General features: G+C 35.4%; 2 protein-coding genes across 2 annotated transcripts; one reads left to right on the top strand and one right to left on the bottom strand.

The window, feature by feature from the left end:
• The first annotated feature begins 397 nt into the window (after positions 1 to 397).
• Positions 398 to 10,559, top strand: LOC100250852 (DEAD-box ATP-dependent RNA helicase 15). The gene is made up of 12 exons (XM_002285036.3): positions 398 to 504; positions 598 to 718; positions 1,674 to 1,774; positions 3,805 to 3,977; positions 4,102 to 4,333; positions 4,463 to 4,581; positions 5,182 to 5,238; positions 5,320 to 5,504; positions 7,297 to 7,441; positions 7,547 to 7,630; positions 7,715 to 7,778; positions 10,099 to 10,559. Exons 2-12 carry the CDS (start codon positions 603 to 605, stop codon positions 10,107 to 10,109), a joined length of 1,287 nt encoding a protein of 428 aa, XP_002285072.1. The 5' UTR covers positions 398 to 504; positions 598 to 602; the 3' UTR covers positions 10,110 to 10,559.
• A 1,480-nt stretch (positions 10,560 to 12,039) lies between these two features.
• On the bottom strand, positions 12,040 to 13,161 carry LOC100854866 (putative clathrin assembly protein At1g25240). The gene has a single exon (XM_003631746.1). It carries the CDS (start codon positions 13,159 to 13,161, stop codon positions 12,040 to 12,042), a length of 1,122 nt encoding a protein of 373 aa, XP_003631794.1.
• Between the last annotated feature and the right edge of the window lie 334 nt (positions 13,162 to 13,495).

Here is a 13,495-nt window from a genome sequence, read left to right as displayed (position 1 = left end):
TGGATTTTATTTTACATTATCCACTAAGGAATATAAAAATCAATAATGATATCCCTATTGGCTAGGGCAAAACAAATTAGGGTTAAATGATTTTGTTTCATTTATTTCAATTTATAAAAATTAATAAGTTTTTTTTTTCATGTTTCTTTTTTAATTATGTTTAGGACCAAATATATATATATTTTTTTCCGTGGTGAACAATAAAAAATTTCAAATGTTGATTGTTTAGTAAGTTTGACAAAACATCTTTCCTAGGACTACGATCCTAAAGCGATATCCGCGTGACAGTGGAACAGCGTCAACTTGCAAACAAACACTACCCAAATGTGATGTTGTAATTATGATGAACAGTAAGGGTATCTACGGAATTTCAGTCATCAAATCCTACTCCAATCATAAAACCCTATCCATCTCCCTTGCGAGCACTCACTTTCTCATCCTCTCTAACATTTTCTTGCAGACTATCCAAACCCTAACCCTAGCCAACTTTGTCGGCGACTCTACGTAAATCCTAAACCCTAAAAGCTCTTTCTCTCCTCAGATTTCTTATCTTTAAGCCTTAATTTGATGGAGATTTTATTTGATTTTTGCATACAGAGATTATGGGAGAAACAAGGGACAACGATGCTTACGAGGAAGAGCTTCTCGACTACGAGGAAGAAGAAGACAAAGCCCCCGACTCCGTCACCGGAAAAGTCAACGGCGAAGCCGCCAAGAAGTGAGACTCCTACTATTTGATTTCCATATGTTTTTTTTTTCCTAATTTTTTTTCTGTTTGGTTGCGTTGAAATTTTGGAAGAGTGGATATTTTCTTTTGAAACGATATGGTTTTTGCATATATATATGCAATAAAACGGGGAAAAAAATTTAACAGTGAGCCATATAGTTGCTTTAGGCTTAGTTGAGGGCGATCTACATTTTCTTGGGTCGCAATGGTGAAAAATGTTGCCAGTATCTTAGTTTCTGGTATCTACCAACATTTTGTCGGCAACCAAACGGAGGATTTTGAGTTTCATTTAAATTCAGATTTTGGGCCGTTCGGATGTGGGGAATTTCGGGGAAAATCATTAAATTAGCCATCAATTTGATTGCTGGAAAGCAAGTCTTATATTGGTCTATTATGCCTAGACTGTCTACTTAACGGATCTGACTGTTATCGGAATGTTTCACTTTTTCCCTTTTCTACGAGATTAAGAATTGTATGATATGGCTCAAAAAGGCATTTCTTGATATGTTTCCTTTCGCTACAGCTAACTGAGTAAAAGGATACAAAATTTTGTAGCTTATGCTAGAAATAATATGTTTTGGTTTCTGAAATAAAAATTCTTCTACCAAAAATAGAAGAAGGAAAAATGTTTTCTGCAAAAAAGATGAAATATCATCTCAGGTAAGAACAATTGTAGTAGTCTCAGCTAAGCAACATTGTTTCCTTGGGCTCTTGAACGGTAGAAGAATCTCATACTCAAGATTTTGATTTCTTTGCCTATATTTTCTCAGCAATGAAAAAGAAGTCAGTTCTCTGTATATGCCATTGCAGTAGCATGCCCAATTGTGTGCTGATGTTGTGCTTCCATTTGTATTCACAGTCAAGTTTGTTTCAATAAATGCATTGTGGAGCTCCTGTTGTATGTGAAGGTAGCTTATTTCTCATTGTTTATTGTTGTTTTTGTTAGGGGCTATGTTGGAATTCACAGTTCAGGATTCAGAGACTTCCTTTTGAAGCCAGAACTTCTTCGGGCAATTGTGGACTCGGGGTTTGAGCATCCTTCTGAAGGCATGTTATTATTTCATTTCTTCTGTCAATTTCATTGGTTGAAACTTGAAACTAATGAATTCATTGAGATACTCCTATTGTGGTGTTATTCTTCCAGTTCAAGCTAGAAAACTGGATTTAAGGATTTTGACAGCTATCAGAATATCATGTATTTGGTATTTCTATGAAGTGTAATGGCTGTCTTAATGCAGTGGTGGAAAGTGCTTTATATTATGGTTGTCTCAATACAGTGGTAGAAAGTGCATGGAAATTAGCATTTATTTGTCATGAAGTTTTACTGAATTGTTTTCTATGTTTTTGATGAGATTTATGAGCCACTCAAGAGTTAGAATTCATCTTTTCATTTAATTATTTATTTTTGAACAAATCTAGATTCTCTGGATATCCTTGTTAGCCTGCTATTGTTGAATACAGTAAAATTGTTATGACATATGACTCTTGGGACCAAGAGAAATTATTATCCTAGCAGGGTTATTGTTTTATCAATAGATGAATAATTTATTAATTTATCTGTGAAATTGATTAATTTGGAGAGAGTATTATGTTTTTACTGTAAGTACTTGTACAAATATGACTTATAAATCCAAAAACACTGGATGTGGTGTAAAGTTAATACATAGAAGCCTAAAGTACTCTAAAAAAGAAGAGATGACTATTAATTGTAGAAGATAGAAAAACTTCTAAAAGGAAGAGATGCAGTGTCAAAATTTAATCCCCTAGAAGGTAAAGAGGTTTCAAGTATGTGATGGTTATGATAAAGAGTTGAATAGAGAAGATTAGAAGTTGCAAAAAGTTACTCAATACTGAATTATGACTTTTTGTTTGCTATTTTTTATGGACTTCATCAATTATTAATTTATATTTCCTTGAGCCCTTAAAGATTTCTAAAAAAGTTATTATTTTATGCATTTAGCGAGGTTATTAATTTAGTACATTGGTCCGATTTGGGACTAGAAGATTTTATTATTTAAGCAAGATCATTAATTTATCGAACATTTATTTATTGAGGTTTTACTGCAGGACCTTTAGCAGGTACCAGTTTTACCTATTTCTATGGTTAAAAAAAATGTCACTTGACATTTTATGTGGCCTCCAGTGTACTTTTCCTGTAGTTGTATGTTTGTTTGTTATTATTATTTTTTTTCCCTGGTTTTTGTTGGTACTCAACAGACTTCTTATTTGTGTGTTTCCAAAATGGTAAGACCAGTTAGGCCATTTCAAAGAGGTAAAGTAGTAGAACTGGCATTTAGTTGACTCTTCATATCTGCTTCATTTTTTCCCAACTATTGTGCTGCTTTCCTTCATTCTGCTCTTTGGTTTTCTATTTTGTGGTTTTCTTTCTTTAGGTCTGTTTGATAACAAAGTTAGTGCTAATGACTGAAATTTTCAGTGCTAAATTTGGATGGTGACTTAGTACCATGCAATGTTAATCACTGACATTTCTGTATTCACTGAAAATGGCACTGCAAAATTCAGCTTGGACCTGTTGACTCGTTGCTGAAAATTGAATGCTCTTCCTTTTTGTGATTTTACACTGTTAAACCAATATTACCATCCACTCTCATTTTATTCGCCTAATAGTGAATTTACCTTTTATAGGCTAAAGGTTTCAGTTTTATCAAAAAATTGCCTTGGTCATGAAGTTTGGTTTTTCTCCCTCTTTGTCACTTCACATTTGTCTGGCTCTTACTTTGACTTTCATTTGGTCTTTCAGTATTATTTTCGTTTGGTGGTGATGACTTCTGTTAATGTCTGCTAGAACTAAACCTGTTGGCAAAGTATTGAATTTTATGTTGTTTTATGCTTGTGTTAGATGTTTGTCCATGTTGTATCTTTTGGTAAGTCTGGCTTGCTGGCATTGCCCTTCTAAATTACTGTGATGTTCAATTTTCAGGTAATTCACTATTATCATACTCTTGATTTCGGAGAAGTAAAATGGTTTAGTAAACCTTTCAATTAAAAGGACCAGGGAGGTCATATTTTACTTACTGAGGGTTCCTTCGCTCCGATTTTCTTTGGTTCTTCATCAGTGCAACATGAGTGTATCCCTCAAGCTATCTTGGGCATGGATGTTATTTGTCAAGCTAAATCGGGGATGGGAAAAACTGCTGTGTTTGTTCTGTCAACCCTGCAACAAATTGAGCCTGTCACAGGTCAAGTCGCAGCTCTCGTTCTATGCCATACAAGGGAGTTAGCTTACCAGGTATGTTTCAAAACCAAGATCTCCGTTTCAACTCATCTCTTTTAAAGATTTTTTTTTTTTTTTGTTTAAATTAAAAGAATGAAAATGACTTATTTGTTTCATTATTTCTATCTTCCAACTGCAGATCTGCCACGAGTTCGAGAGATTCAGTACTTATTTACCTGATATCAAGGTTGCTGTTTTCTATGGTGGCGTCAATATAAAAATTCACAAGGATCTTTTAAAAAATGAATGCCCTCATATTGTTGTTGGAACACCTGGAAGGATACTGGCACTTGCTAGAGACAAGGACCTTGCTTTAAAGAATGTGAGACACTTTATCCTTGATGAATGTGACAAGATGCTTGAATCACTTGGTATGTTTTTTGTGCCCAATGTTCATCTTTGTTAAATGTTTGATCTTCAAGATGTTTTGATTTCTTGTCTATATTTTAACTATTTTCATGTTTTATTTTCCATATTTCTTTGCCCTGTTTGTTTTGCAGACATGAGGAGGGATGTTCAAGAGATCTTCAAGATGACTCCTCATGATAAGCAGGTTATGATGTTTTCAGCAACCCTCAGCAAGGAAATCCGCCCTGTTTGCAAGAAATTTATGCAAGATGTAATGTCTCATGGCCAGTACTACTTGAATTTAGAAGTCATCCTTTTTCATAATGCCAGCTTTCTGCAGGAGTTAACTAGATATCTGGGAATCTGGTGGTCCCAGCACTGTATGCTTGCCATTCACGTTGTGTTAATGCAGTGCCTTTACTCAAGACATTTCTGTTGGGAAATGTAGCTTCATAGGGAAGGGTGGTAGCTAGAAGAGGGTAAAATAAGCATGGATCCCTTTAGAACGTTTCATAGTTGCATAGGATAAATGTCTTAACATTTTCCGCTTATTTTTCCTTTGGGTCATGTTCTGTAGTCCATTGATGTTTTCTTTAGTCTGATGGTGTGGTAATCAAGTTGGGGTTGATGCTGGTTGGTGGGGTATGTGGGTTGCATTGTCAGTCTCATATAGTTCTTTTCCCCCTTTTTTTTTTATCGATTTGGTTGAGCGACAGTGGGACTTGTTTGGTGTGACTTAAAAAGTTACCTGGATGGAGGCAAATCAGATGGACCAGAATCTTGATTCAAGGGATGTGCGTCCATCATTCATTTCGTACTTGCCTTGAAGAAGGCTCCTAATATGCTTTACTGTGACATTTGTTCCTTTCAGCCTATGGAAATTTATGTTGATGACGAGGCCAAGTTGACCCTTCATGGTCTTGTACAGGTATAATTTTAACCATTAAGTTTCTGTTGGACTGTTGTTGGTGATTTGTATTTATCTCACCTTGATACCTTTTGAGGGCAGCACTACATCAAACTGAGTGAGCTTGAGAAAAATCGCAAGTTGAATGATCTCCTTGATGCATTGGACTTCAATCAAGTTGTTATCTTCGTCAAAAGTGTGAGTAGAGCCGCAGAGCTGAACAAGTTACTTGTGGAGTGCAATTTCCCGTCTATCTGCATCCATTCTGGGATGCCCCAGGAAGAAAGGTTGGTATCATTTGTATGGCTACTTCTCTGCTTGTCAGACAAAAAAACAGGTGTATTTATATAATTTTAACTTGATGCATGTTAAGCTATTGATTCTTTATTGTTTGGCTAGGACTTGTTCACATTGACTTTTAAACGGAGTAGTTACATTGTGTTGAAAACTGTCAGCTTCCAAAAAGTGTATCTTCCTCTATTCTATGTTTCTCAGTGCCAAACAGTTAAACGTAGCATTTTAACACTTTTTTGTTTTTAAAATTTCTGACTCCAGATTGAAAATTTTATATTGGTTCATTGTCTTTAGTGGGATGCTTCTTTTAAATGCTGTGAATCTTGATTTATTGTTACCTGGATTGATTTGGATGGTAATTGGTGATAAAAGAGTGCATGACAGGTGTTTTCATGTCAAAATTTACTATACATTTTATAAAAGCAGGTGTGTCCTAGGTTGGGCCTCACATAGCTCAGTGTGCCTTCTATCTAGGCCCTAGGAAATTTTTGTGCCTTTCAGAACTATGATTGTGCACTTAAAATTCTGATTGGTCATTGCTTGCTCTACCTGTATTCTCCAACTTCTATCTTCCTATCTTCTTTGGTATTTGCACCATAATGGCTGTAACTTATGCCCAGAGTTTGGATGAAAATGTGGTGCTGCCTCCTTGTAGTGCTCTTGCTAGGCTGGAAAACAGGTAGTGCTGAAATAGAGGCAAGAATAGAAAACTGTCTGTATTCTTATCTATGATCCTAAAGGCTAGGATGCAAGCCTTATTTATGGATGGAATGATTCTGTGATGCAAACTGAAGTTTTTAAATATATTTGTCTCCATTTGAAATAATAGTGGTGGTTATTGCTGAGAGGGGATTGAGATATTCCTGGTGTAGAACATTTAAACTGCTAACTCTATACCGCTTGCAACTTAATTTGGAGATTGACTAGGTGTGATTCCCACATGAAGTGTAATGAATGCTGTAAACATGCTTTATGCCTTATTTCTTGGATTAGGACATCTTTCTAATACTTGGCCTGTAATAACATTGGTGATGAAAGGTGGAGGGTTCTGGGCAAAAGAGAGGATTTTTCCATTGGTTCACTTGATGTTTCAAGCAACATTAAGATTCTAGACTAATGATGCGGCCTTAAAGTTTTGTTCATGTTCTGGATTTTGCCATGATTGGAAGAATTCTATGGTTGAGCAATTAAGTTAACAAATCAGAAGCAGGTTGATTTTTTCTTATGAACTGGCCTAAGCCAATGGATAATTTTTCTTTCTTTAAACTTTTTTATTTCTGGGGCTAGGCCTGGGTATTAGCTGTTTATGTTGTTTATTTTTGTTGTGTTTTTTGTTTGTGTACTTTTTAGTTGATGTCTCGAGCTTGGGATTATGAATGCCTAAGCATTTATTTATTTTTATTGGAGCCTTTGCTATGGAATTTGTGATGAGTGCATTCACTCTCTAGATTCAAGACAATTTTTTTCTTAATAAATGCTAATTGTTTCTACTGCTGAGGTCATATAACTTGCTTGGGACCAAATCGAAGAGATGTTTTTTATTTATGCGGGACCAATTTTGCCAATTTTTAAGCCTCTATTTTTTTATTGTTCTGTATATCTGATTTATTTGGTAGTTGAGATTAGACTGTAACTGGCTTGGTTGTATATTCTCTTTGCTTAACGAGAATCATGGGGCTTCCTCCTCTACCATCCATTATAAACAGCTGTCTTGTTGCTTGACAGAGTTGTTTTCCCCGATGTCATGATATTCCATTGAGCTGAATGACATGCCTTTTGTTGTAGGTTGACACGCTACAAGGGTTTCAAGGAGGGGCATAAAAGGATTCTTGTGGCCACGGATTTGGTTGGTAGGGGAATTGACATTGAGCGTGTCAATATTGTTATAAACTATGACATGCCAGATTCTGCAGACACTTATCTGCACAGGGTATGCCCAATCTAATCATGTTATTTTATCTAAGACCAGTGTACCTCCCTTGTACAGTGCTCTCATAGCTATATGTATTTTACTTGATTATTATATTCTTGGCAGGTTGGTAGAGCTGGAAGATTTGGCACCAAAGGACTTGCAATTACATTTGTTTCATCAGCTTCTGACTCTGATGTTCTTAATCAGGTTGGGAATTATTGGGTTTTTGTTTGCATTGTTTTGTTGATTAATATATTTGTGAATCTAATTTGTCTGGTTCAATGATTACAGGTCCAGGAGAGATTTGAGGTGGATATTAAGGAGCTCCCTGAGCAGATTGATACCTCTACATACAGTATGTCTTCTTAAATGTTAATGCGATGTTTTTGTTGATTTACTTGATGATTGGTATTATGCTCACTGATTAGCTCAATAAGTTTGCACAATATTCACTAACTATGAAGATGCTTTTTATTTTTATTTTGGGTTTATTACACTTTACCCCCTCAACCTATGGCTTGTTTTGCACATTGCCCCCTCGAGTTTAAAATTGAGCAATGTACCCCCTATCCTTTATAATTACATGTAATGTGCATTTTTTGAGAGAGGGTGTTAATTTTTTTAACAGAAAGGCATGTGCTCTTCACGTGATCGATGACAAAATGGTCAATTTTTTGGGTTTATTACACTTTACCCCCAACATATGGTGTGTTTTGCACATTGCCCCCCCTTGAGTTTCAAAATCGAGCAATGTATCATCCATTCTTTATAATTGAATGCAATGTGTATTTTTTGAGAGACTGTTAATTTTTTTTTACGGAAAGGCATGTACCCTCCTTGTGAACGAGGGCAAAAGGGTCAATTTTTAAAAAAACCCTAACCAGCCTTATCTTCCTTCATTCTTCTTCTTCTCTCTACTTTTTCTCTTTCATATTTCCACTATGGTCTATGCTAGATAAGCATTTGGACATCTGTTTTTTATCTATAAAAAGATACCATCAAGGAAAAGTTTGGTTTTGTTAAAATTTTTGTCAAAAAATTTGCAGAATTGTGTAATGTGGGTCTTCCAGATTCTTGATTTGGGTTTTTTCAAAAAGCTTGGTTTTTTTGGATGTTTGGTTGTGATTGGAGGTAATCATACCAAATTGAAGTGTTTTTTTCCCTCTTTTAATTCTATCTTTTGGAGGGTTTGAGCTTTGACATTGAAGTTGGATTTTCAACTCCTTATAGCCATAAACCCGATTATGTTGAATTGTGGGAGCTGTCGGTTTGAATAAAATGGAATATGGGTTTGGAATTTGGGTTTTTTTTTTGTTGTTTTCATCACATCCTTCTTTAAAGCCTATCTCTGAATACTTACCCTGGTTTGGTTTTAAGGTTGAAATTTCAAGAGACATAGTCATTGATTGGGGGAGGAGAGAAAAAGGGTGAAGAGAAAAGAAGAACGAAGGAAGAGGAGGGCAGACTGGTTAGGGTTTTATAAATTGACCATTTTGGCCTCAATTACGTGGAGAACACATGCCTTTCTGTAAAAAAAAAAAATAACGTTATCTCTCAAAAAATGTACATTGCATACAATTATAAAGGATGGAGGGTACATTATTCGATTTTAAAACTCAAGGGAGCAATATGCAAAACACACTATATGTTGGGGGGTAAAGTGTAATAAACCCAAAAAATTGATCATTTTGCCCTCGATCACGTGGAGAGTACATGCCTTTTTGTTAAAAAATTAACGTTCTCTTTAAAAAAATGTACATTGCATGCAATTATAAAGGATGAGCGTTACATTGCTCAATTTTGAATTCGATGGGGCATTGTACAAAACACGCTATAAGTTGGGGGGTAAAGTATGATAAACCTTTTTTTTTTTCTTTTTTTAACTTGTCTGATATGTTTTCATGTGATATTGTTTTTGTTTATTCACATATGGTGTTGTATTTGCCTTTTAGCTCAATGGTTTTGCTTTGTATTTACTTCTGTAGTTTTTGGATGTTTCTTGCATTGAATTCATGCCTGTAGCTCCTTTTCCTTTAGATCCTGCTGATTTGGGGTGATTTTGCAAAATGTGTCTCATGCATAATGCAACTAACAATTTTTTGGTATTTTCTTTCCCCGCTTCCTCTTTGAATGGTAGTTCTACCCCCCTTACCAATTTCCTTACCCGAAATTGTTTGGGTTCTGTAAACAAGCAATTGTGATTTCATGTTGTCAAGATGGGCCCAAGTTATCACTGTGTTGTGTAGTTGGAACCAAATTGTATTTGTCAAGTATTATGTCTTTCTCTTGGACCAACAGACTCTGTTCATTGGATGAGTTTTTGTACATGCTCCAGTTCATTTGGATATCTTCCACTTAAACTTTAAAAATTGCCCTCATTCAAAAAGCAGCATAATGATCACAGAATTATTATTTTCCTCTTTAGGACAACCAGCTCGTTCTAATTGGATGGATTATATTCTTATTAATGTGTTCTATTGTTTTTTTTTTTTTTTTAAATTATTATTTTCTGTTTTCTTAATTTAATATTTCGGTGTTCAGCTAATATGTGCAAATATTACTGTTTAATGATAATAAGGAATGCATATTAAATTTTTGCCCAGTTCTATTATCATTTATTTTTGCACAACTCATCTCCAAGTTGTGCTTATGTTTTAAAAATTTTTTGTATGCAGTGCCATCGTAATGAAACTCGGGTGGGCTACACAGAAGCTTCATAGCAGGGAAAGCGTTTTTGATCAGCTGGTTAGGTTTTTGTTGGAACTTGGTTGCACTAATGTTGAATATGGTTAAAACCCAGATGCTTTGCAGAGGCAGATGGCCGACTATTTGATTTGCACTGCCTTAATGAGTTATTGTAGTTATATAAAAGACCCTGGGTTGGGGGGGATCCCAGCTGATCATGGAGAAATAGCTAGTTTTGCTTATTAGAACAAAAAAGCTATAACACTTAACTGCAACAATTGCGCGGCATCCACATGCAGTACTTGGTTTTTTCTAAAATTAGATTTGCTGTCTCCTATGTCCTATCATATCATGATTGTCATTTTAATTATTTGATGATGCGAAACAGGCTTTTTGTATTTTTTTTAGAGTTTTTTATTAATGTATTTTTCACGGCAGCATCTGTAACCAATATTCTCGTATGTTGTGAGGAACTGACCAGTTACTGGTAGAATGGCTTGCTATGCAACATATTTCAGGAATCAGGGTTAGCTGGTTATAAAATGGCTGCCCTGTTTATTTTGTCTGAGCGGATCCAACATATGTGGGAACTTTTTCAAAAACTATTTTATGTAACAGTTTTGCAATATTGTATCCAGATGTTTTCTAGAGCAGTAGTATGTTTAGGGATTTAGAATGTTTTAAATATGCTTTCTATGTTTTTAAAAATAGATATTATATGTAATATTGTATTTTGAATGATTTTTGTCTCATGGTAAAATTGTATTTAGCGTGCGTTGCTTTTTTGTCAGTTTCAAATGATTTTAGATTTTTGAAATTTTGTCAAATGTTGGACTGTTGTAAAGAACTTAAACAAGATGGGCTTTCAGCCTTTAAGAATATATATATTTTTTAAACTACATAGGTGGTTTTTACCAGCTGCAGGTTGAATGGTGGATCTGTCAATAACACTCAATTAAAGTGATTTTTTTTATTGTTTAATGATTTTTAGATATAAATAAGAATGTTAAAATATTTTAATAATGTTGAAATATGAATAAAAAATATTTTAATGTTTGGTATGGTGATGCATGATGAGAGGTAACTTTTTGTTGGAAGAAATACTTATTAGGTGTTAATGTTAAAATTACTTAGTTTTAACATTAAAATGAGGAAATGAGTTTAAAGTTAACCGTAAGGGAAACTTATGGTTTTTTTTTTTGTAAGAACTTTATAGTGGTCATGCATTCTGCCATTTCTAGTTCTCTAAAATGTTTTTACAATTATTTTCAATCATGAAATATGAAGAAAATGGGTTAAATTGATTTCCAAATTCTTGAAGAAGAAGAAGAAATTGTTAAAAAGGGGAATAAAATTTATTTATTCTTATTTTTAATTTTCCTTTCTATTTTTTGCCTCACACAAAGGTCTGGCATTGTATAATAGGAGGATAAGATTAAAAGAAATTAAAAAAATTGTATTAAACTTTAAGGGGATTTATGTAAACATGCACTATTTATAAAATATGGATGAAAAGTAAATCCAAAAAAGTTATTTTCTTGGAGAGTACATTGTGATGAAAATAATTTTCATTTCATGCTTGGGAATGATGTTTACTTCACATTACTTGAAAATGGCCTTCTATGTGTACATGGATTGCCATTCATAGCAACTTAACTCACATGAGGATGTACACCATTTCACCAACAAAAGTACATATATATATAAATAAAAGAAGAATAAGAAGAAGAGATTGAATTTGGGAAACAGCTGCAAAATATTAAGCTGAAGCCTCAAATTTTCTTTAAGGAAGTGAAAATCCCGTTTTTGAGTAATTTTTCTGTTTGATACATGGAATCAGACATGAAACCTCTCCATTCTCACCCACCTCAACCCTCTACTCTGCAAGCCAGGCCTGTTAAGACAAAATTCAGATACAAGTCTCACTCCAACTACAAGAAACTTATTAAATCTGGGAAATCATATTTCTGGCCATGTGTGTTGGGTGGAAATTTCAAAGGAGCTGCAGAAGGATTTTGCCCAACAGTTGTTTTTCCTGGAATATTAGAGAAGCCAATTCCATTGCTGTCTGGGTCTTCATCAAAAACCTCCCACGTTTCAGTGATTATGGTCTTTAAAACCCTCTTGGGTTCCTCCTGCTCCTCTTTGGGTTCAATTGTCTTCACTACCGTGGCTTGATTTTCTGAGACTCCACTGACAATCCGCTCAAGCTTTTGGATATCCTTTTTTGGGATCTGTTCAACTTCTGGGAATTTTGACTCATTGAAAACACCAATCTTCCTGCAGAAATTTAAATATAGAGCGAGTTGTTCACGCTGCTGTGATGCTTTCTGAAGAATCTCAAGTGCCATGGCTGCTTCAACCTTTTCAGCTGCATATATCCCGGTAAGAACTCTTGCGACCCTATTGCAGATTCTGTTGTAGAAACTGAAAATCTCGATGATCACGCAGTTCATAGCTTCATAGACAAGAGCTATATCCATTTCCTTGGCCTGTGGTCTGATTTGAAGTAAGATACCCAGCAATGACTGCCATTGCTGCAGCTTCACAAGCTCTTGCACCAGGGCTGATTCTGTTTCTTTGCTCTCTTCCTTCCGTTCCATGTACAAGAAGGCAGATGTTTGATCCAGAAACGCAAAGTAAGATTGAACAAAAGTGTTTAAACCCCAAGTTCTTCCTGATTTCCTGTAACTATCTCTGAAATTCGATAGATCAAATGGCAAGCGACCGATGTTCTGCACAGCGGGGATGTTACAACGGAGAACACCATGCATGAGCACCAGACCCTTTAAGGCCACCACCCAACTACATGTCTTCTGCAGACGCGTAGAGAGAGAAGAGAGAAGAGGCTTTAGGTAGGCTGGAGAAGCATGCAGCCATGCAAAGACTCGTTTGATGTTCTCATAATCCACTTCTGATTCGTCATGGCTTGTAGCTTTTATGATTGTCACCTCAAATCTTGGGTTCCAGGGAGCATTCCTACTTGACAGACTTGCAATCAACATGCTGTTCTTGTCTTTCAAAGTCCCAGAAGCCCTTCTCCAGAGCTTCATGGTCGTCTCCCCTCTTGTATATATATATATATATATATATCTCCCCCACAAATTATTGTGACTTAGAAGAACTGCTCTCAACCTGTCTCACTTTGCTTCTTTCTTTTACTTTCTGATCTTCAACATCTGAACAATCAACCAATATATAAATCCCAACCAGGATGAATGGAGCAGTGCATTCCAGAATAAGAAACTGCTACAAGCTATGATGTGTGGTGCCAATGTTTTCTCATGTCTTTGCTTGGCTGTCAGCCTTTTGTCATCATTGTCTGGGTAATCTCATCAACAGAAGTTGTTACTTAATTTTAGCCCTTCTGTTGCCTGTTTGGCAGGC

Source organism: Vitis vinifera, chromosome 4 (genome assembly GCF_030704535.1).
Source record: "Vitis vinifera cultivar Pinot Noir 40024 chromosome 4, ASM3070453v1".
Lineage (NCBI taxonomy): Eukaryota > Viridiplantae > Streptophyta > Magnoliopsida > Vitales > Vitaceae > Vitis > Vitis vinifera.
This window is presented reverse-complemented; position numbering and strand designations above follow the sequence as displayed.